This window comes from Panthera tigris, chromosome B2 (assembly GCF_018350195.1).
Source record: "Panthera tigris isolate Pti1 chromosome B2, P.tigris_Pti1_mat1.1, whole genome shotgun sequence".
Classification (NCBI taxonomy): Eukaryota; Metazoa; Chordata; class Mammalia; order Carnivora; family Felidae; genus Panthera; species Panthera tigris.
The window spans coordinates 117,676,341-117,701,877 of record NC_056664.1 but is presented as its reverse complement, the minus strand read 5'-3'; the positions used below and the strand labels follow the sequence as shown (position 1 = coordinate 117,701,877).

Sequence of the window (25,537 nt, the reverse complement as noted above, 5' to 3'; positions counted from 1 at the left end):
CTGAGTCTGTCTCCAAAATCCCTCGCTTTCAGCACTGAGTTTTAGCACTCTTCTAAGTTTCTTTTCAAAAATCTGTGGATGAAAGCTCAAAGACTTACATATTAGGACCAACTTAATTAACAAGAAGGCAATTATCTACAGAAAGTGATTTATCAGATGCCCTGAAAGAGTTTTACTGGTTGCCCAAAATTCCTCCACTAGAGATTATTTTGAACTAAGTCATTACTGCTGCTTAATTTATTTCATTATTTTACTACAAATAGTTCCCAAGAGCCCTTGGGATAATAAGCCTCGTTAAAATGCAAATGCCCCAGGAAGGGGTAATACAGGAAGCTTTCTTCCATTAGCCAAAACCTTTATGTTCATCAGATTCTCCACTCCTTCTTCACATGGCCCTCACCCAGGAAAGAAGACACAGGGACAGGTCACATCACATTGCTCGACAGGGCATCTGGGTAGAGCTCACAGCAGCCAGTGACTGCACTAGAGGCTGGAAAAAAATTCTACCACCTTTGTGCTCCCAATGAAAATTACTCAGTATTTGATCAGACGATCCAGGGAAACTGTAAAAATGGTCTGAGAACAGCAACAAAAAGAAATATAGTTCCTCTATAGCCGATGAATTAGCAAAGGGAATCAGGGAGTTAAGACAGGAATAGTAACTATGAGAATTTGCACTAATGTTCCTATACTTAATTTTAGAAACATAAATCTCTTGGGTATACATTATTTAGCAAAGGAAAAGAAAAATCTAGTCTTTAGTGACTATGGTTAAATTCTTTAGATCACACAACATTACAGGTGTTACCACAATATTACCCACAGGGATCTTATTCAAAGTGTAGTCTCAGGTTACACAGAGCACCACTGGCTTCTCTCTGCTTCGCTGCTTCAGAAAGGGGGCAGAGGATACTGAACTTCCTGGAGTCCCAGCCTCCTCCCAGCTTGTGGCCCCACGCACCCCTAGAGGACTGTGACAGAGAACTCCTCCGAACTCCTGGCTTTGAGCCACGTCCCCTCTCAACTGGGACGCTTTGGAAGCATTTAGTTTTCAATGGTTTCACTTCATAAGCACTTTTCCAAACGATCCTCATGTAGTACCTGACACAGAAAGCATTCAATACGTGAAAAAGAAGAGGAGAGGGGGGGTGGACAAGAAGGAGGAGGAGAAGGAGAAAGAGGAGAAGGAGGAGTGTGGAAGAGTGGGAAGAAGAAAGAACTGTATTCTATCTATACTATGTATTTCCTAGCCTCTTAGTTCTACAGGACAAATGGGGAGAAGCTGAATAAACTTTCAAGACCATGGTAGTTCAACCCCTTCCTAAATATGAGGAAGTGGGGTCCAGAGAGATTAGTAACTTCCCCAGTGTCAGACAGGATGTTGGTAGCAGAGCTGAAGTTCTCGCCCACACCTCCTTACTCCCAGTCCTGTGCTCTTTCTACAGGAAAAATTTCACGCCAAGGGACGGGCCATATGTTTTCAATAGGCAACAGCAGAAGCAGAGCTTTGCTGTGTCCCTGTGTACAAAACATTTCTACAGGCAAGGAAGGAAAATGAATGTTGTTGTCCACGGATGGGAGGCTCCCTATCACACATTTCCTGGGACACATGCTGTGCCATCTAAGTGAGACCATATTAAAATGCTTCTAGCACATGCAGTAACCAAGTTCTTTATAGGTTATAGCATTAACCAGCGTCATTTCAAATTCTGTACTCTGACAGACTGATTTATACTCAAGTTTTCTCATACTCGTAACAGGAAATGTGTATCATTCTTGTCATTAAAACATTTAGAACATGCCTCCTCTGGGTAACACACTATGTTAACCTCTGGGGCTATGAAGAGAGGTATGTGACAAGGGCCCTGAATACGTGGTACTTTAAATCTGTGAGGAGGTGGAATGCACACATGAAACATAACCTCAAAGTTGGTGCATCTCAGTGCAAAGAAGAAGAGCAAAGGATAAGCCTGTAAGGTTTCTAGGAAGCCGTCCAGAGATTTGGAAAGTCTAAATACAGACTTCCCTTAGTGTAACTGAACAACATCCCCCATGGCAATTAAGGCTCAAAAATGTAAGTATTCACAAGACATGAAATGAACACTGTTTACCTCATTAAATATTAATGTAATATCATCAAATTCCAAATCATCAGAAACAAACTATCTTGAAATCTGGCTCACATTTATGAAACAAATACTATCCTGGTAATTCATGCCAAACAGAAAAACTATATTGAGAAATATTTCATATATAAAAGCAAAATATGTATGCACTGTTTTCTTGGTTTTTTTTTTTTAATTTTTTTAACGTTTATTCATTTTTGAGAGACAGAGAGGGACAGACTGTGAGTGGGGGAGGGACAGAGAGAGAGGGAAACACAGAATCAGAAGCAGGCTCCAGGCTCTGAGCTGTCAGCACAGAGCCTGAGGCGGGACTCGAACTCACGAACCGTGAGATAGTGACCTGAGCCGAAGTTGGACACTTAACCAACTGAGCCACCCGGCGCCCCATATGCACTGTTAAAACATATAACCTCCCAACAAAAAAGGGTTAGGGCTGGATGGCTTCACTGGTGAATTCTACCAAATATTCAAAGAAGATTTAATACCTACTCTTCTCAAATTCTTCCAAAAAACTGAGGAGAAAGGAATGCTTGCAAACTGATTTTATGAGGCTGCCATTACCCTGAGGCCAAAGCCAGGCAAGAACACCATAAAAACAGAAAATTACAGGCCAATACCCCTGATGAACATAGATGCAAAAATCCTCAACAGAGTATTAACACACCAGTTCACAAATCCATTAAAAGGATAATATACCATCATTAAGTCAGATTTATTTCAGGGATGCATGGATAGTTCAACATCAATCAATGTGACATTAACAAAATGAAAGGTAAAAGTCGTATGATCATCTCAGTAGATGTGGGAAAAAGCATTTGACAAAATTCAACATCCATTTATGATAAAAACTCAATGGGTATTGAAGAAATGTACCTTGACATAATAAAGGTTATATACATGACAAACCTACAGCCTTTAAGACCAGAAACAAGAGTAGGATGCCAACTTCCCCCACTTTTATTCAGCACAGTTTTGGAAGTCCTAGCCAAAGCAATCAGACAAGACAAAGAAATAAATGGTATCCAAACTGGTAAGAAAAAAGTAAAATTGTCACTATTTGCAGATGACATGACATTTTATAGAGAAAACCCTTAAAATTCTACCCAACATTATTAAAACTAATAAATGAATTCAACAAAGTTGCAGTACACAAAATTAAAATACAAAAATCTGGGGGGCCTGGGTGGCTCAGTCAGTTAAATGTCTGACTCTTGGTTTTGGCTCAGGTCATGATCTCATGTTTAAGCTCTGTGTCAGGCTCTGAATAAATGAATTCAACAAAGTTGCAGTACACAAAATTAAAATACAAAAATCTGGGGGGCCTGGGTGGCTCAGTCAGTTAAATGTCTGACTCTTGGTTTTGGCTCAGGTCATGATCTCATGTTTAAGCTCTGTGTCAGGCTCTGCACTGAGAATGCTTGGAATCCTTTCTCTCTCCCTCTTTCTCTGCCCCTTCCCTGTTTGTATTCTCTCTCTCTCTCTCTCTGTCTCTCAAAATAAATAAATAAACTTTAAATAAAATACAAAAATCTGTTGCATTTCTATACACTAATAACAAACTATCAGAAAGAGAAATCAAGAAAAAAATCTCATTTATAATTCCATCAAAAAATATCTAAAATTAAACTTAATCAAGAAGGTGAAAGACTGACCTATACAGTGAAAACTATAAGTCATTGATGAAAAAACTAAAGAAGACACAAATAAATTTAAAGATATTCCACACTCATAGACTGGAAGAATTAATATTGTTAAAATGCCCAAATACCCAAAGCAATCTACAGATTCAATGAAATCCCTGTCAAAATTCCAATGGCATTTTTCACAAACCAGAACAAATACTTCTAATGACTGTTAGAACCATAAAAGACCACAAATTAGCCAAAGCAATCTTAGGACAAAAGAATAAAGTTAGAGGTATCACACTCCCTGATTTCAAACTATACTACAAAACTATAGTGACCAAAACAGTATGATATTGGCATAAAAGCAGATACATAGATTAACAGAACAGAACGGAAATAAACCCATGCAAACAAAGTCAATCAGTATATGACAAAGGAGACAAGAGCATATAATGCAGAAAGGACAGTATCACCAATAAATGGTGTTAAAAAACTGGGTAGCTAAATGCAAAAGGAACTGAACCACTATATAAAAAATTAGCTCAAGGATTAGACTTAAATGTGAGACCTAAAACTATAAAACTCCTAGAAGAAAAGACAGGTGGTAAGCTCCTTGACAAGTGTCTTAATGATTTGGTTTTAGATCTGTCTCCAAAGGCAAGGGAAATAAAAACAAAAATAAACAAGTGGAACTACGTCAAACTTAAAAAGCTTCTGGGGAAAAAAACACAAACAAACAAACAAACTCCTGAACAGTGAAGGAAACCATCAACAAAATTAAAAGCAATCTATTAAATAGGAGAAGACCTCTGCTAATTATATATCCCATAGAGGCTAATATCCAAAATATATAAAGAACTCATACAACTCAATGGCAACAACAAGATCTGATTTAAAAATGGGCAGAGGATCTGAATAGACATTTTTCCAAGGAAGACATACAGATGGTCAACAGACACATGAAAGATGCTCAACATCACTCATCATCAGGGGAATGCAAATCAAAACCACAATGAGATACCACCTCACACCTGCCAAAATGGCTATTATCAAAAAGACAAGAAATAACTAGCGTAGGTGAGGATGTGGAGAAAAAGGAATTCTCATGCACAGTTGGTGGGAATAGAAGTTGGTGCAGCCACTATGGAAAACAATAGAAAGTTCCTCAAAAAATTAAAAAATAGAACTACCATATGATCCAGAAATTTCACTTTTGGGTATCTATCAAAATAAACAAAATCACTAATTTTGAAAACATACATGCACATTTATATTCATTGCAATATTATTTATAATAGCCAAGATTTGAAAACAACCTAAATATCCATTGAGATGAATGGATAAAGAAGATGTGGAATACACACACACACACACACACACACACACACACACAATACCAGAATACTACTCAGCCACAAAAAAAGAACGAAAGATAACCATATTACAACAACATGAGGGTATTATGCCATGTGAAATAAGCCAGACAGAGAAAGAGAAATATTGCATGATTTTACTTATATGTGGAAGCTAAAACAAACAAAATAAAACCCAGACTCATAGATAACAGAGAACAGACTAGTGATTGCCAGAGGGGAAGGAATAGGGAAGTGAAATGGGTGAAGGGTAACAAGAGGTACCAAATTCCAGCTATGATATAAATAAGTCAAGGAATTATAATATACAGCATGGGGAATACATATGGTATTAACTTTGCATGGCAACAGACTATAATTATCAGTCCCCAATGTATACACATGTCGAATCACAATGTTGTACACATGAAATTAATTAATATAATATTTTAGGTCAATTATACCACAATAAAAAGACACATACTTGTCAAATTAAAATATGTGTCTTGTTGAAATACATACTGTTTTATTTTCAGTATCACAGAATATCAGGGTTACAAAGTAACCAAGTTGCCAATATATCCAGTTATTAGCTCTTCTGTTCACCCTTCACAACATTCCTAGAATGGCTTCTCATCCTATGTTGAATACCTCCAGTGACAGTAACTACTAGCTTATGAGGCAGTATGGTTCATCTTTGAACATACATCTATTTCATTCTACATAAAATCAATGTACTTCAAAATGGGAAAATCTGCAATAGGGAAAGAGCAAGTAGAGTGTTTTCTAATTAGTTACGGAAGTGTCTGCCTTTAGTTATTAAGTTTTCCTTTGAAGTCTACTTAATGAGATTGATAAAGTACAGTGGTCAGTAAGGCTGTACAATAACATTCCTATTCATGGACATCCCCTTCAGGAAACTCACTACGAGAAACTAGGCAATTCAGAGAAAACAGGAGTTATTATAAGAATTCAGCAAAAACTACTAGATTGAGAGTATATACAACATCTGTTCATCCTACAATATCTACAGTAATGTTTAATGTTATGTGCCTGTGTAGCAACAGAAAGAATTGGTCTTGCAATGAATGCATTTGTTAATCTTGTAAGAAGCATGCATTTATTATCAGTACATGCTATTCATTATGGCCCAAAAGTATACAGTTTAAGAAAATGTTCATTGCTGGGATTTAAACAAAAAGAGTGTAGTCGCTTTGTGCTGCATTAATTGAAAAATAAACCACTTTGGGTTCTACCGTAATTGACTATTCACCCCATTACCAAGATTTCTGACTATGTACACAGTTAACTCCACACAAACTTAGGTCCCTGCACAACTAGTTGATTAAACAATCATTTTGTTTGCTATCAATAGATTAAAATAGCACTAACAAACAAATTAAATGGGAATACTTTTTATGCACCACCACCACCAAGGGTAAAAGCAGGCTAAAGCAGCAGTGGGAGGGGGAAGGGGGTCACTTGAGTCTTACCACTTGGCCAGCTGGATATATCCTTTCTGTACCTCTGCAGGACGGTAGAGGACGGGCTTTCCAACTCACCTGTGTTTTGAGAATGACATCCACAAATTTAAACTTTCACCAAGACCTCGTTCAATTCTCCATAATTTGAGCTGCCCTAAGGAGGTATATTCCAGAGCCATCATCCTTTACAGCAGAACTGAAGGATGTGGGCATTTGCATTTTTGTGCTGTGTCCCTAGTAGGTCCCCACTGAGTTTGTTGGCTCAGAGCAGGCTAACAAGGCTACTAGGTGGGGACACAAGGACGATTAAGACCCAGGAGGTTACTATACAATCAGAAAAATGATGGGCCCTCCCAAATGTCTATTGTGGATTCTTTTACATGTTATCAACACAACTTATGGACTGGCTATCTATAGTTAGTGCTAATTTACTTGTTTCTTGAGGCATGCTGGCTAATGAATTCTCTAAACACTTTTTTTTTCCAAGTCCCCTTCGTAAGTACTATTAGACATGTGTTACCAGCAGCACAGCAGTGCCTGGCAGAGAAGCTTCTCTTTAGACCATCCTGTAGCAGACAAATTAAACACGGCGTCAGAAAACAGCTGATGGGATGTGTGATGATGGAGTGTGGAGCAGATCGTGAGGAGAAAAACAGTGAAGCAATGTCAAAATCAAAGACAACTGCAAGAATGGTGGGGGGGGGGGGCAAAAGGTCAGCAGCAGCGGTGGGGGCAGAGGAGAGAAAAGGGGTGCGAATGCATTGATCCCAGCCATAATCTGCACTTCTGAACTAGAACTTCACTTCAGACAGTGTCCTGTCCTCATTTTCTTTTTATAATTTTGGAAGTTGAGGAAGTAACCCCCCAAAGCAGTATATACCACTTCCTATCAAGCTATATTAAGCCCTTACATAAAATACGAGACTCTGCACCCCACAATTCCAGATGAAAAAGACAGAGAAGACCAAATTCCTCAATGAGGTGAAAGTTGACTTCTGTTAGCACCAAGAAGACTGCTTACCCAGGGGGAAGGAGAGAAACCGAATAGAAGGAAAGCAGGTGTCGAGGGAAAATGTGGAGCAGTGGAATAGGAAGTGGGGAAAGGTAAAGAAGGATAGGGGAGAATTTGCTGTCCCTACATCTGTCCACACCACAGTGTTTCAGATGCAGGTGCTGTTTAAGCAATCAGTCAATCAACCGTAACCCTTGCGAACTACAAATAAATCATTCTGACAACTACCTGGAAAGTTTCAGGCTGTCACACTACTGCCAGTGCTCATTGTTAAAAAATGAACAATTCTGTTGTAGACTCATCTCGGGTTTTTAAATCAGGTACCGTACGATGTCATTCTCACAGGTAAAATTTGCAGCACACCTATTGGCTCTTGTTAATAATCAAATGCTCCGAAGTCTCCCAACATTTATTCCAAAGCATTCCCAGAAGATTTCTTGTAAAAACAGGCTTATTTCTCAAGTGAACAGGTACAGGATGCATATTAATTTCTTTCAAAACCTGTCCCTGGCTGGTTTCCAGAACAAGCAGCAGGACGTATAAGCCAGATGTGGACCTTTGAGTATCTGAACCAGGTATCAGGCGATTCTATAGACTTACTTAAATCTATTTAAGCAAAGCACTGATGTGACACAAATATGGCTGCAAATTTGGTAAGTATGACCACAAAAAGAACTACAAATTCAGTATTGGGGGGGCAACTAGTGTAAGCCAAATCCTATTCAGCACACTAAGTAAGCCAAAACGTAAGGGAGTATGCACGATTCAGTGAGGGAAAAGCAACTAACTAATGCAAGTGTCATCACTTTAAGTTCTGTTTTCTAAACCGTAAGCAGATGTTGAATCTGCCTGACACTGGCTTAAAAACATTCGTGAGGTTCTCGCTGGGAAGCAAAGCCGCATCACTTGCTTGGAGTGGCCTCCCAGTTACACCTGAATCCCCCTCCACGGAGAACAAAGCGGAGGACACGGGAAAATAGCTGCAAGTGTGTAATATATGTCATTTTAGACCCAGCTTTACTTCTCTGTCTGCTGTTATCGAGCACCGCTCCCAAAATATCCCAATTTCAGATAAGAAAAATGAAGTCTGGCTCATACAAATATATCAAATCACAAGGCAGTGATTTAAAGAAAGTCAAAACTCAACTCTGACTCTAGATAGTGTGATGAGAATGAGCTGTGGGATTCATCGAACCGCCGAAAAATAAAAAAGGAGTTTTCACTATTTTGTATTTTTAACGTAGCCATTTGTAAATGTACTTTTGTCAGTTAATTATCAACTACATACCTACCCACCCTTTTCAGAAACGCACTTGAAAAACCACAGTTATTCTGTTACCTTTCCCATAAGGAAAACAAAAAACAAAAAACAAAAAAAAAACCCCAAACTACCACTAGAAGACAACCACACAAAACAGGCACTCGGGGTTCTGCACGGCACAGTCACCACACTTACTGATTTTTGCCTCCTCTCTTGAGAAAGGAAAGCAGCAAAGCTGGCCCATGGCACTGGTGCTGTCTTTCCTTCCCGGTGCTCTTCTCCCTGGGCACCCCAAATAGAAACTGCAGTTTGGACCGCGGTCTGCGAGCACGCCCTGCCTATTCCACTCCGAGGAACAGCACGCGTGGCACGGAGAGCCAATGCACAGCCGGCAGAGAGAAAGCAGAAGGCAAGTCGCTGCGGCGGTGAGCAGACAGGCTCCACCTCCCGGTCCCCAGCCAGAGGCGGCTGCTCCGGGACCGGGACCCGCGTTCGGTGAACCAAGGGGCCATATGCTCCCCCGATTCTCACACAACTGAGAGCTCCCAGCTGCCCAGCCTTAGATGAGAGCCGCCAGCACTGTCTGCGTGACCGTGTGTGTCTTTAAGAAAGATAATCAAGGACAAACCACGCCGAGTCGTCCTCTCTCCTGCAGACAAACAGAGTAATTACACAGAGAAATTCACAGACAAAAAAAAAAAAACAAAAACAAAAACAAAAAACAATCTCTTCACTTTCTGTCTGCTATTTAAGGAGGAAGAGCTTTCTTTTATCCCCAGGAGATTTTTGTTTCTTTGTTTTATGAATAAGGAACCTGACGTTGCACAACACTGAAAACCCAACTTGAATGAAGTACCACTAACTACCCCACAAACTGCACAAACTGGAGAAATGACAGGGAAAATGGGGGTAAAAGAAGATATCAATGGTTGCCTGCACTTGACAGCGTTATCTTTTAAACACCTGCCTTCTGAAATACAGCTTTGTTTTTCTATTAAGGCAGGAAATCAACATTATGAGTTTTGAAATCAGAGCATCAAATATTCAATAGCCCAGAAAATTCCCCAAACCTAGAAGCATCACTGAGAAAAAGATCACGAGGTGGGTAAGCAAATTTGGGGACAGCACGACTAGTTTTGAACTTCATGACATGAGATAACCGATTTCAAGTAACAGCTCCAAATCTGTTTCCTCAAGTAGGGAACAGCCTTACTGTATGACACTACAGGAATAAAAGGCTGTTCTTAGTGCCAGAAATACCATGCAAATCCCTGCTTTCCTGCTCTACTTCCTGGCAAGGCACATACACCCATTTACCAGGATGTGGAAAGAGAGGGCTCGGGATGATCACAAAAACCTCCCATGTTTCTGAATGCAGGGTATCTGCTTTCACACTCCCCTAAACAAAAAGAGTAGGCAGCTTGGAAAAATAAAAACTGTCAATTTTTTATGTGAAATACTACTTTGTGCATTAAAGAAAGATCTGTAGTGAACACTCTTCATTGAAAAAAATGAGTGAGTCCTGGCATTCCCTAATCACCAACGTTGCTGTAGCCATAAAACCTTTAGAAGTAGAAAGCCAGAGCTTTGAATCCCAGGTCTGTCAGGTATGAACAGTGATGAAATTCTGACCTGTTGTCAGAGTTTTGGATCTCTTCCTCTGTGAGATCTGCAAATCAGGTAAGTTTATTATAAAGTTTTCATTTGTAGTTAAGTGTGTGGGAGGAAGGGAAGAAGCAGAGAACAGACAGGGCACTGTATCTATTTGCACCTCAGTCTTTCTAGCACCAGCCTGCAGTCTCTCCTCCGCCTCTTCCAATTTCCTGCCCTGCTGGCTGCCATCTTAAGCCACTGCTCACATATGTGGACTCCAACCAAAAAGCCCCCTCACTCAAATGCAGCATTCAGGGGAGAATACTCTGTGATGAACCCCACACTGACTCTATTAATCCATTCCTATTGGTACTACTTCTAACCACATGCAATTCAGAATAAAATAGGGGCGCCTGGGTGGGTCAGTTGGTCAAGGGTCCGACTTCAGCTCAGGATATGATCTCACGGTTCATGCGTTCAAGCCCCGCATCGGACTCTGTGCTGACAGCTCAGAGCCCGGAGCCTGCTTCAGATTCTGTGTCTCCCTCTCCCTCTGCCCTTCCTCTGCCCAATGCTCACTCTCTCTCTCTCTCTCTCTCTCAAAAAAAAAAATAATAATAGGGGCGCCTGGGTGGCGCAGTCGGTTAAGCGTCCGACTTCAGCCAGGTCACGATCTCGCGGTCCATAAGTTCGAGCCCCGTGTCAGGCTCTGGGCTGATGGCTCGGAGCCTGGAGCCTGTTTCTGATTCTGTGTCTCCCTCTCTCTCTGCCCCTCCCCCGTTCATGCTCTGTCTCTCTCTGTCCCAAAAATAAATAAAAAACGTTGAAAAAAATTAAAAAAAATAATAATAATAATTAAAACATTAAAAACAAATTAAAAAAAAGAATAAAATATATAAAGTGTGTCATTACCTAAGTAACAGTATTTACCTCACAATATTCTGCAATCTCAGGGGGAAATATATATATTAGAGATTTTTTTCATAAGCATTAAGAGTGAACCAACCATAATAAAAGCCTAGAAAACAACTGAAAAATCCAAGACAGGAATTTTTAAAATTGGTTTTAATTGTGTAAATAATTAGCACATTTAAACTCACAGAGCAGATGGAGTCTGGTTTCCTATCACTAAGGTGTCTCTCTATTCTGGAAAGCTCTAGTTTCATACCAAAGGCTAAGGCTACTCTTAGCCCAGGATTTCCAGGAATGGTCTTCATATTGCATTCTTTCCTGTTTTTTTTTTATAATAAATATGATTCGTTAATTATACAATTAAATCTAATTTCACTACTATAGATTTCCAAAGAGTTTCCATACACTCAAATTTTCAACTCAAAATCATGGACACATTCATGTGTTCAGATGTTTGTTCGTTTATTTGAAACACAAACCATACATATGTTAGGAATACTGGTGAAAAAGCTGACTTTCTTCCCCACCATCATACGCCCCTCCTCAAATATGAATAGCTACCATACAGAAGGACCCAGAGAGTAGCCATCATCTACCCAATTGTTTGGGAATACAACAGTATGTAACTGACTTGAATTGTAGAAGATATAAGCCCCTCCTCACCCTTCCCTATGTCACAAAAACAACCAAGTAGTAGGCTGAACAAGAACAAACACTAAGATATCCTGGACACTCGCTATATGCCAGGCCCTTGCTAAGTGTTTTACATTTACCCACTCATTTCATCCCTTCCACAGTCCTGTGAAGTAGGGAGTATTACTATCCCCTTTTTACAGATGGAAAAGCTGAGCTCAGAAAAAAAACTAGGCCAAAATCTCTTAGAGAACATGGGACCATAATGGGATCTGAACTCAACGTGTCTGGCTACACAGACCCTGAGCAGCTCTCCCCAGAACTCTGTATCATTAAGCGCAATTTGTGTGTGGTTATCAGGTATATACCTTACAAGGCAGCTCACTACAATTTCAGAATAATGTGCAGCAAAATAGCTATTTAGCCAAGCTCAATGATAGTATGTTTAAATGTCTTGGTTTCTCATGTATTGTCAGGAAATCCCTCTATTAATAGGGCAAGAGTAATATAATCTTCTAAGGCAGATCGCTTATTGGAGCTGGAGCCTAGTTCTGCTACCTGTCACGCTGTGAAGAGATGATCTATCCAGAGCGCAGAGATACCAGAATGGCCCCTGAAAGCACTCACCTTCCAGGAAAAATAGCAACTTATACCAGTCACGAGTAATCCCTGAGAATATTAACGGCGTTCTATTAGAGGGCTAACAGACTCCTTTCAGTAATACAGAGAGATCTACAAAAAGAAAGTAGCCTCAAGGAGAAAAAAAATATCTGATATGGTGTCATGTTCCTAACTTTAAAGCTATAACCTTTGCTCACAGGCCTGGCTTAAACAAATCATGGTTAGGACAGTTCTCTGCCTGCTATAGTTGTTTGGATTCTTGTTCTAACCGCTGAACCAGTAGGGAGGAAACTAAACAGTATGAGGGGTGGCAGCCGCCTCTTCTCCACGTGCTGTGAAATATAAGCTCTGACAATATTGTCTCTAATGTGAAAAGATAATTCTTAACTATGACCAGCTCTATTCTCTGTATCACTGGTTGGCATTATTTTCCATTGGAAAACATGTATATTGGATTTCTGTGCAACCTTGCTATATAAAAGTTGGACTCGAACAAATCTCACTATAAGATTCTGAATCTATAAAACTTTACAGATCCCACCTCTTTTGAAACCTCCAGTTCATTAGTTAAAGGAAAGCTGAGTTTGACAACTTACAGAAACACATGAGAAAGAAAAGAAAAAAGCATATATTCCTTTATTGCAAAGAGAAAAGAGAAAGAGGGCATTAAATTGTGAAGTGTAAAGGTTGGGGGTGGGGGGGAATACTTCATCCCTCCAAACTCTGGAACCAAGCGTTAGGAGACATTCCTTTAGGCACAAAGAAACACTTCAGGAAGATTTCATTACACAGCAGGTGGCACACTTATGGAAACTGTTAATGCCAAGAAATGTCACAGTTTCAGCAAAAATGTACGTAAGTTCAAGAAATGCTTGACGATTCATGAAAACACAACTCATAAAATTGGGATCTTTTGGAACATATTCCAGTTTTTTATGTTGATACCGGGGTGCCAAAAGATAAAAACTATTAATCTGGGCCTTACAAAGGTTGGATGGACATATTCAATATTGTATTCTGTTTTTCTATGTTCCTGGAAAACAAAATTTCAATTCTCAAGAATCAATCCACAAAGCATATGTCACCCAGACCCAACAGATATTCCTCTACTCTTTAGCCACTGCGACATCCTTGCAGCCATTTTGTGACCAAAGGGCAAGGTCCCGAAGCTACATGATTAAATACTGATCTTTGAAAGTGGTTCTGACGAATGTCTGTCTACACGGAAGAGAGGCTGGAAAAGTTATAACTGAAAACCTTTAAGGATTACTTGTTAATCTCACTGGTAAAGTCCTGTCTTTAATTAGCAGACAAAAGAATCTTGATCTAACTGTGAAATTTGGGAGCCAAGAATATATTTTTACCATTACTCCCATGTTAGTCCTATTTTCAACAAAGACTTTTTCTTTCTCTTTCCAGTGTTTTAGTTGTTTTTCTCTAAAACTGAAAGTTATAGGTAGTTGAATTTGCAATTGCCATATGCTATAGAATTTCAGTATGTAATTGAAGAGAAAATATGCTTTTTTAAAACACAAGCAGAAAAACATAATGTACCATATACAGCGTATGTGCACTTAGGAAATGGGAGGAGGCAAGCAGATAACTAGAGTTAGAGAAGTCCTTCTCCTTTACCAATCCATAAGAATCATAGTCAAATCTCGGCTGCTGTGGGCCGATTTAGTGCTGATTTTCAAATGCCTCCTCCATGCTTATTATGCTGTACTTTTCTATGTGTGTGGCCTAACTTTAAACAATGTATGTAGTTGAGGCCCTTCCCTTAATTGGTAAGAAATAAATTGGGTTGGAGTGCCTGGATGGCTCAGTCAGTTAAGCATCCGACTTCCACTCAGGTCATGATCTCATGGTTCATGGGTTCAAGCCCCATGTGGGGCTCTGTGCTGACAGCTCAGAGCCTGGAGCCTGCTTTTGGATTCTGTGTCTCCCTCTCTCTCTGCCCCTCCCCTGCTCATGTGCTCAATTCAATTTGATTCCAGCCACTATTTATTAAACACTTAGTATGGCTAATATGATAATCACATTGGCTCTTGAGGTGAAGTTAACTTTTGAAACAAGGGGTACAACCAAAATAAGTGAGAGAGAAGGCCCCGGCCAGGCCAAATAGAGTAGGAGGCAGAAATCTGTACACATGAGCCAGAGGGAGCAGGGGGTCATTCGCATTGTGGTAAATCCCATTGGACAGTTTTATTAAGGAAATGCAGTAAGAACGAAGGCCAGTAACAGGTCATCTATTCTGGTTAGCTGCTGTCCAGTCCCGCTTTTACAGTCTGTCTTTCTTTTCAGGCATTAACAACAAACTCACAAAAACTGACATGAGTTACTTAACTCAAGGACAAGTTCAATGATTGGATGTCAAAACTTGTTTTTTAAACAAAAAAGAAAAAAAAAGGAAAAGCAAAGAATACATTTAATCTGCTGGCCAGTATTTGTATTATCTGCTTTCTTATTCAACTGCTTTTAATCCTTTAATGCCCTGAGGCTTTCGGAGAGAAAGCAACACCCTTCACAGCAAGAAAAAATGTATTTTAAAAAAGCCAAGAGGACCCAAATGAATAGATTTTATTTGCAATTTAACAATGTAAACAAAAATTTGGTTTTAGTTTCTAATTTACTGGGTTTTTTTTCACAGGTGCTACTTATCCTTTCTATGGAATATCCTCAGTCTGTATTTAGCTCTGAAGGTGCTCCCCCGGTTGACCTTGAGCAGTTACATTCCCTGCTATATAAAGGATTTGAAGACTTCAAATAAAAGGTGCTTTCATAACTCAATGCATTGTTATTAAAGTTTTTTTTTTCTGTAATAGCAGTGAAATCGATAGGGAAGAATGAAAGTAAATCCACAAAATAATAAAAAGAAAATCCACTTCTACTAGATGAAAGGCAGTTAAGTCAAGATTGGTTTTGGCAGGTCTCGGGGTCTGTCATGATCTACCGTGGCCCAGGGTAACATTCATCTGATACACTATGTCAGTATTCACTCTGTTTTTAGACACTTCTAACAGCATTTGATAACTGTTGTTTAAGTACCCATAAAATTGGGGCCCCTGGCTGGCTAAGTTGAAAGAGCAAGCAACTCTCAACCCTGGGGTCTTGAGTTCGAGCCCCATGTTGGATGCTTAAATAAATAAATTAACAAACTTAAAAAAAAAAAAAAGTTTAAGTACCCATAAAACTAAAATATTGATGATGTGGACAACAAAAGCAAAAGAAATGTAGATAATATTAAATGTCCTCACACCTTGCAGCCTACTGACAAGTACTTGAAACAGGCAGAGCAACAGTCCTCAAGGAACTCACAACTGCCTTAATGTTAATGCTTTGCTACAGGCAAAAAGCAACCTTAGCTTGACTTTAGCCAGGCCTCAAGGATCCTGTAAGTCTTCTTTAACATCCTTTTGGAAACTTCCTTTATCTCTGTCCCTCACAACTAAAAAGTATATAATCAATAGCGCCTTACAATCCCAGTGCAGATCTTTCTGCCCATGGATCCTGTCCCCGTGCTTTAATAAAACCACCTTTTGGGGGACTCCTGGATGGCTCAGTCTTGGTTAAGCGTCTGATTCCTGATTTTGGCTCAGGTCATTATCTCACGGTTTGTGAGATGGAACCTCGCATCTGGCTCTGTGCTGACAGGATGCAGCCTGCTTGGGATTCTCTCATTCCCTTTCTCTTTCTCTGTCCCTCCCCTGTTTGCACGTGCATACACCCGTGTACTCTCTCTCTCTCTCTCTCAAAAATAAATAAAAACTTAAAAAAAAAAAAACACCTTTTGCACCAAAAATGTCTCAAGAATTCTTTCTTGACCGTTCAATCCTGAACCCCAACATTTTCCGTTAATACATCTCTTATTTCATATCCAATATGTATTGAATGCATTCAGCTGCGAGTAACAAAAACCTCTTGATTCAAATGGTTAAAAAGTAAAGAAACTCATTATCTCCTAGAATCAGAGATGGAGTTGCCTTAGGGTTGGTAATTCAGTAATTTAACAAGATCATCAAGAGTCACTTTTCCAGTCTTCCATACACAGTACACATGCTTGTAGTCATCTAGTGTCCCCCATGGTTAAGGTGGCTGCTAAGTCCTGACATCACATGTATAACCAACAATTCCCGATAAAAAATGACGTTCTCTTTCCTTAGAATCTCTAGGTCTCAGCAAACAAACAAACAGACAAGCAAAACTATTCTCTGAGGTCTCAAGTAGACTTCCCCTCACAGATCAGAACTGGGTCACAGGCCACTTCCTAAACTAATCACTGGCAAGAAGAATGGACCCAGTCATCAGCAGGACTAAAGCCAGGCCCATGTGCTCTGAAGTTCACCACAATCCAGGGAAAGTGGGGCTCTGCCAACAGGGAAGAAGGGGAAGAAAATGGACCCATAACAGGCAAAGCACTAGTGTCTGTTATTGGTCAATTATAATTAGTAAAGTTACTAAAAAAATTTTTTAATCTGTATTTATTTTTGAGAGAGAGAGACAGAGTGCGAGTGGGGAAGAACAGAAAGAGAGGGAGATACAGAATCTGAAGCAGGCTCCAGGCTCCAAGCTGTCAGTACAGAGCCTGATGTGGGGCTCGATCTCAGGAACCCTGAGATCATGACCTGAGCCAAAGAGGGATGCTTAGCCCAGGCACCCCAATAATTACTAAAGTTATTGAAAGGGTTGATAAATAATTTTGCCTAGCAAAAACAGGAAAAAGCCCTAAAAAGTAAATCATTGAAAAAGAGTGCCATGCTAGTAAAATATATACCCCCCCCAAAAACACAAAACAAACAAACAAAAAAACAAAAATGGGGGAGCCTGGGTGGCTCAGTTGGTTAAGTACCTGACTTTGGCTCAGGTCATGATCTCACAGTTCGTGAGTTCAAGCCCCGTGTTGGGCTCTGTGCTGACAGCTCAGAGCCCGGAGCCTTCTTCAGATTCTGTGTCTCCCTCTCTCTCTCTCTCTCTCTCTCTCTCTCTCTCTCTCTCTCTCTGCCCCTCCCCTGCTCACGTGGTCTCTCTTCTTCAAAAATAAATAAATAAATAAAAAGATCATATATGGATGAATATATGCCACACTTACATACTGAATTCTTGCTGAATGCATAGTTGGAGAACAAGTATCAAAAATATTAACTGTCTTTCTCCTAAACCTTATTATGCTAAGATTGACTTCTTAAATAAAAGCTTTTGCTTTGATCAGAGCTGTCAGCAATGAAAATATTTTTGGCAGCTACGAATCCCTGGTATGAAATACAAAGTTATGATTATCAAATTCAGTTTCCTATACTCATAACCAGAAGCAAGACAAAATATTCACTTGAATATCCTCATCAGTAGAAGATCAAATAGAACCACAATGAATGAATTGACAAAATGTTGTTCTCCCAGCCACTGTTACGTGTTCTAGGAATTTCATATAAGATATTTTCAAGTCATATAAAATAGTAAAGGATCTTTATGGGTTAATGAAAAAAAAAAAACAGAATTTAATCTTCATAAAGAGAAATGAGTATACTCAGTTTCTTCAACCCTCATGATCCCTGTTTTTACCAGAACAAATTTCTCTGTAAAAGAAGCGAATTTGAGGGGTGCCTGGGTGGCTCAGTCAGTTAAGTGTCTGACTTTGGCTCAGTCATGATCTCACGGTTCATGAGTTTGAGCCCTGAATCAGGTTCTGCACTGGTGATGCAGAGCCTGCTTGGGATTCTCCCTCTCTCCCTCCCTCTCTCTGCCCCTTCCCCACGCGCTCTCTCTCTCTCTCTCTCTCTCTCTCTCTTTCTCTCTCTAAAAATAAGTAAATAGACTTTAAAACATGTTTTTTAAAAATTAAAGAAAAAGAGAAGCAAATTTGCATAGTGAAGGGGCATCTTTATGCCATTGCTGTCCAGACCCTATAGACCAAGAAGAAACAATAAACAGATCTGTCATATTTGTTTAACCAATTTCTACCACCTTTTATTTTAGCTCTTGGTTTTAGATCTCCTTCCTTCCTCTACAATAGTTATCTCAGGTAACTAGCTACAAAACTAGTCTGAAGTCCCAGGTTTCCCAGGTAACCCCCAGCTACTTCATTCATACCCACAGCTTTAACTGCCAACTTAATGCCACTGAATCCCAAATCGATCTCTTGGATAGATCGTCCTCTGTGTCCCAGACCTCCCTCTGGGATGTGTCCCTTGACTGGGCCACAGGTGTTTTAATATGTCTAAAATCAAACTCATCTTCTTGTCACCAAAATCTGTTTGTCTTTTATCCGCTACATTGGTGTAGGGCACTGCCATCAACCCAGCTGTCAAACCCCAAATCTGAGAGCCATCCTAGACCCATCCCCTACGATGATCTGCTGTAAACCTGAAAAGAGTGATTCTCCCGCCTGCCTAGATCTGCAATGAACCCCTCCTTCTCTGTCTCTGCTGCAAATGCTCACTGCAGACAATCGTTAGGACCTCCCTAGGCTACCACCCTAGTCTCCTAATCATTTTGCTGACTGAGTCTCCTGTTCTGTCATATCGAGCTTTTATACTACTGGTAGACTGGACTTTCTAAAGCACAAATCTGAGCACGTTATTCTGAACTCCAAATTTTTGAAGGCTCCCATCCCCTACAAAATAAGATCTGAATTAAGATAAGATCTGAAGGGTAGGGAATTCACGTGCAGAATGCATTACTAACCCTCCTCAGGAAGTTACTCAGCCTGGAAAACACCCTCCCTTTCACTTGTCCTTCCCACATGCTCTCGCTGCAGCTCAGACCTGCCCTCTTCTGTGCAGCCTTCCCCGACAATCCCAGGCTGAATTACAAGTACACTCGGTGGGTTCCCATTAACTTCAGGCAGTCGTTATCACTTTAAATTGCAATTGTTTGCATGACTTGGCTCAGAGCAGAGGCTGTGTTGGCCCACCTTTGATCTTTAATACACAACATAATTCTTGGCACTTAGTAGGTTCCATAACTATCTGTCCAACAAATTGCACAAGTAAAATACAACAAAATGTGTTTATATGAACAGCTAGCACCTCTTCAAATGCCCCGAGGGAGGTAAGCCGGATAGCTCAGGCCAAACAGCTGAGTCCCAATATCACTGTAACAGCAGTGTGGCAGCCACGGGCCATTTACTCACTAGGGTCATGGTCCCTGTTCCGATTCCTATTTTAAGAGTGAATCTAAAACAGAAGAAGAATATGGTAGAACTGGATTTTCAGGCAGAGCTGGACAATGAGAATATTATTGTCTTTCAATTAACCAGATACAATGACATCAAAATGTAGCTCTGGCAAAAACTAAAGTACAACAGCTTAACACAAAACAAAGAATTTGTGAATTGTAACGATGGAAGAAACTTCATGAGGTCCCTCAGGCCTCCGGGTTATATGACCCACAAATGGTACTGTCTCTTCCCCCTTAAAAGATGGTCAGTAAAGACATTTAACAAATCCCTTAACACCTTTGTCCTAGTGTTTAACAATCAATCTTTTAGAGTCCACAGTTGTTCCTAATTCCTAAAATAGTATATTCCCAGTAAAGATTAAAAAGAAAATGACTTTTGGGGTGCCTGTGTGGCTCAGTTGGTGAAGCATCCAAGTGCAACTCGGGTCACGATCTCACTCGCAGTTTGTGGGTTCAAGCCCCACATCGGGCTCTGTGCTGACAGCTCAGAGCCTGGAGCCTGCTTCGGATTCTGTGTCTCCCTCGCTCTCTGCCCCTCCCCCACTCCTGCTCTGTCTCTCTCCCCAAAATAAACATCCTGCTCTCTCCCAAATATAAACATTCAAGAAAAATTAAAAAAGAAAAAAGAAAGAAAGTGACTTTTCCCCCTTATACTAACTCTTCCTTCTCTGTCCTGGGTTTAAGAATTGTACACATACTTTGTGATAAACACAGCAATAATGACGGGCACAAGTGAGTGAGCACTGAGTACGCGTCAGGCATGATGCTAAGTGCCTTTCACGCATTATCTCATTCAGTCCTCACAACATCCTCATGAGGTAACCATCATTATTAACCCCATGTTACAGATGGGTTTAGGGTCAGTAAGTAATGCGTGCAAGGTTGCCTCGCTGGGAAGGAGCAGTGGCCATTACAACAAGGTCTGCCTGCCTCTCAGAACTCCTGGGTCAGCTACCGCGTAGCACATACTCGGCCTCTCCACTATTCTGCATCCTCTGGAATTCCTTAGTGCTTCGCTGAAAGGGGCATGAACTTCATGAGTTTTACATATTTGTCTCCTGTGATTGCATCACATTATCAAATTGCTTTTTTTTTTTTTTTTAACAACGTGACACTAAAGAAGATAGACCAAAAACATAATTTTTCCCATAGCCAGGAAAAAACACAGTGAAGTTTTTATCCTCGCATTGTACTTATATATATATATAAATTATATATAAGTATATATGCAATATAAAATATTACACAAATACATAAGTTAAAACACCTGATATATATCTATGCATTTTTATTTTTTAAATGCACTGATGTTAATCACAGGCCAATTTAAGGAAAGCACTAAGAATAATGCAAATCTATAATAACCTGAAATGGATGTTCTGATGTTAGAACAGTAAGAACACTGTTACCATAAGTATTCTAATATGACTAGTACGGCTATTAATATCAATAACTAACATTTTTACAACATTATATGTCAGGCACTATGCTAAACACCTTTAGAGCGTTAATTAATGTGATGAAAAAGAGTATTCAGAGGCAATTAGGCAATGCGATGGGCCAGTTAGCCATAACTTTCGGCAACTGGAAAGGTCTCCTAACACTAGTTTACTACACATCTTAATACCTTTGATCACAGACTCTGCACCCCAATATCATTCATGTAGCTTTTTTCTTTTTATTTGAAATTCAATATTTACTTTCCTATTTGCTAAAATACACTTAAAATCAACGGCTCTACAAATAAATCATAAAACAACATAAGTTACTCTTGTATCATTCTAGCATTAATGTTTAATTTGTCAGATCGTTACATTTACCACAGAGCACTGCTCCTTTAATACGCAGGGTTCCTACGGCATCTAATATAAATCATAAGGTTTGAAACCAGGCCAACAGATGGTTTCATTTTCAAAATAGCCTGAGCCACAGCTGCCACTTTGTGTTAGCATCCAGATTAATAGCTGATAAATCAGTTAAAATACAGTGAGCCATCACAAAGATTCATTTTTTTTTTTCAGTTACTTAATCCCTGTCTTCCTCTAACTCAAGCAAATGTAAGGAAATAAGCCGAGCATTCTAATGATCAGTTGCTTTTCATTTTTACTAAGGGCATATAACCATAAAATTTCAAATGCTTTCTTTTTAGAAGACATGTTTCATCAAAGAAATATTTAAGAAGAGGACAATTAGATTACAAAAAGGAATAACATGGGCATTTGAGAAATTTTACTATGTTAAAGGTTCTGCTTTTTCAAGAGCATTCTGCTTTCTAGGCAGAATGACTCAGTTCCAGTTAAATCTGGACAGTCTTGGCTTTCTTTTTTTATCCCAGCCTCGTACACTTACAAGGGAACATTTAAATGATAAATTATACGGTCACTCATTTCTGTGTCAGAAATTAAATGATTAAATACTCTGTACTCAGCTCTTGTTAATTTACTTGATAATTTTCAACGGAGAAAATTTCCAACTGCTAAGTTTTCAAGTGGAAAAAATGCACAGTCTCCTCAGATGATAAACTGTCTTTTCACTTCTCCCTCTCCTAACATACTCGAAATACATTCATCTTAATTGGTCTAAGTAGAGATGAAATTTTCTAAATCATCTTCCCTGTCAGCCTGTGCAAAAGAAAACAAGACAAACTTTTTGGGCCTGCCCACAGCAAAATGGACATTCTATATTTTACAGTATCAGCATCACATAAGAATGATTTTTAAATGAGGCATTCATATAGACATGGTGCTGGCACTCTAGGATATTTTCGTTCTTGATACATTTTTATCACAGAATGCTTAAATGGAAATTAAAAAGGAATGGAGGAAAAAATTCGATAGCTAGGTGGCCATCCAAATTGATTTGTTGGAAGAAAAGGCTGGCAATATTGATCAAAGTTAAGGTTGGAGAGTTGTCTGAGGCTTAAGTTTTTTCATGGTTTTCTTGGACCATGAACTGAAGCAGCAACTTAAACGTATTGGCTTCAGGACCACTTTACACTCTTAAAAATTACTGACAATCTCCCCATCTTCCTTCCGACTCAAAGAGCTTTTGCTCCTGTGGGTGATTATTTATCAATATTTACTGCATTTGAAATTAAAACAGAATTTTTTGAAAATTTTTTATTTCAAAATATCTTTTTTTAAAAATGTTTTTAAATGTTTATTATTGAGAGACAGAGGGAGACAGAGCGTGAGCAGGGGAGGGGCAGAGAGAGGAGGAGACACAGAATCCCAAGCAGGCTCCAGGCTCTGAGTTGTCAGCACAGAGCCCAACGCGGGGCTCAAACTCACGAACCATGAGATCATGACCTGAGCCAAAGCCAGACGCTTAACCAACTGAGCCACCCAGGTGCCCCTCAAAATATGTTAAATATTATCATTAGGAGTCTTTTTATGAAAAACAACTGTATTTTTAATTAAAAGTTTTTATAGTGAGAAGAACAGCATTCATTCACATTTCTGCAATTTTCCTTAATGTCTGGCATAATCAAAGACAGCTTTATCCTCAGGTCTGATTCTGCATTCAGTCTGTTGCAACATATGGTTTCGTTTGGAGCCTAAGAAAAATCCAGCCTCACATACATACAAATTTTCAAAAGGGAGGAGAATAATAGCTTTTTCAGATAATCATGAATATTCCTCTTTGATACTATACCAAAACCCAACAAGTTGCAGTTTCTTGAAGTTTAGTTGCAATTGTGGAATCTTAAAACTTCTGAACTCCTCTTACTCTTTATAGTCAAATCTTCTGGTATCTTGAATTTTCAATGGATCCTTATATATGCATATGTCTTTGTAACAAATATTGGTCATTTAAGAAATATTGATTGAGTTATGCAGATCTTCCATATTTTGACCCACTTCATTATACAACATCAAAAAACAAAACCCACATTGGACAATCATTAATATCACCCCATGGATTGCAAAAGGCCACCAGTAAACTTCTGATGGTGATGGAAATGTTCAGTATCTTGATGGTGATAATGGTTTCACAGTTGTATCTGTACGTTAAAAACTCATCAAATTGTACACTTTAAATTATATGCAGTCTGCGGGTGCCTAGGTAGCTCAGTCAGCTGAACGTCTGACTTCGGATCAGGTCAAGATCTTGTGGCTTGTGAGTTCGAGCCCCACACTGAGCTCTGTGCTGACAGCTCAGAGCCTGGAGCCTGGTTCCCATTCTGGGTCTCTCTCTCTCTCTCTCTCTCTTTCTCTCTCTCTCTCTCTCACAAAGGTAAACATTACAAAAAAATTTTTTTAATTATGTGCAGTTTTGTATATAAGTCATACCTCAGTAAAATAAAAATAGTGTGACAGAGGGGGAAAAACTGGGAAAACAGAGTTCATTATTCTACTCTGTGCTATTTAGTTTTGTTGATGACATTTTCCATAATAGAAAGTGGGAAAAAGTCTTTAAGTTTTAGGAAGCTGTTAAGCTCATGGTAATAAAGTTTTCCAAAATTCTTATTTTTGCCTGAGAGCTTGAATTTTATCATAGTAGTAAATCATGTCAGATACCCCTGATGCGACAAGTTTATTTTAAAGAAAATGCCTGCCAAATGCCCAGATGTGAAAATGATAGTTTGTGAGTCATGTTTCAACAAAAATGACGTTTCAGAAAAGGAAGTCACTACTTTAGCTCGTAGTTTAAATAATGATACAAGTGCCCTTCCTGAGTCAACTTCCTGCTTCAATATGCTGCTGAGGTACTTTATGAACACTTCTCATTTATGTTAATAGAATTCTAAAAAAGACACACATATAGAGATAAATTAAATACAATTAATTACTTTTACTACTCAGCAAAAGCATTCTTACGTGAAATTGGATTTTTTTAGCTTTTTATTTATTTTTGAGAGACAGCACAAGTGACAAGAGGGGCCAATGGAGAGACAGAGAATCCCAAGCAGGCTCTATGTCCTGTCAGCACAGAGCCTGACGTGGGGCTCCATCCCACAAACCCTGAGATCGTGACCTGAGCCAAAACCAAGAGTTAAACGCTCAACCAACTGAGCCACCCAGGTACTCTGAAATTGGCTTTTTTTTTTTTTTAATGTTTTTAAGGGCGTGTGGATGGCCTTGGATAGAATAAATTCATTGGTTCACATCACTTGGAATTCTCACTGTGTTTCAGCCCATAAAGTCGGAGTCTGGTATCTTGCTGGTCTGACCTGTTGGGCACTGGATATAGGCTGAGTTGACTATAACTGAGTCGGCTCTAACTTACCTACGACCCCTTTCATCTTCTACAACTGTAACTGTGCACACCTGTATGCTTCTATCTGAGCCCACGGATGGCCCAATCCTAACCCTCTCATTGCCTCTGTGCTATAGTCTGTAACTAACTTAAAGTCTTAACTTCAGGATCCAATCTTGTGTTATTACAGGAAGTATTAAATTTCACCCTCTTTTTATCCCACGTCTATCTGCTCAGTCTTTTTATTACACATCCTCGGTCTCAATATGTATGACTGTGCGTATCTCCTTTCCTACCTCTTTCACCTACTTCTACACCCAAACCTAGCAAGCTCCTTGCCACACCTTCCTTAGCTAACTAGATTACAGGTTCAATCGTTAGTCTTTGCAGTGTGTCTATCACTAATATTGCCTCTTCACTGCTTCCCAACCCATCGCTTCCCTCCCCTGTAAATCATAACTGCTGCTCCTAGAAGGTGTCCTTTTGCTACTCTCCATCTGTCTATTCAGTCTTATCCTATTCTTTTGACCTCTACCACTCCTTACT

At 39.5% G+C, this 25,537-nt stretch overlaps 1 protein-coding gene across 9 annotated transcripts in view; it reads right to left on the bottom strand.

The window, feature by feature from the left end:
- Window positions 1-25,537, bottom strand: part of AKAP7 (A-kinase anchoring protein 7) — a 158,840-nt gene that overhangs the window by 39,770 nt on the left and 93,533 nt on the right. For 3 of the 9 annotated variants that reach the window (XM_042987153.1, XM_042987156.1, XM_042987157.1), the window contains exon 8: window positions 6,597-6,665. The exons of 2 other annotated variants lie outside the window; for them this stretch is intronic. In XM_042987153.1, coding sequence (XP_042843087.1) covers window positions 6,597-6,665 — 69 coding nt within the window. Of the gene's footprint in view, window positions 1-6,596; window positions 6,666-9,055; window positions 9,510-25,537 lie in introns of those variants that run through there. 4 more of the 9 variants (XM_007078628.3, XM_007078629.3, XM_042987160.1 and 1 more) reach the window with 4 other exon arrangements.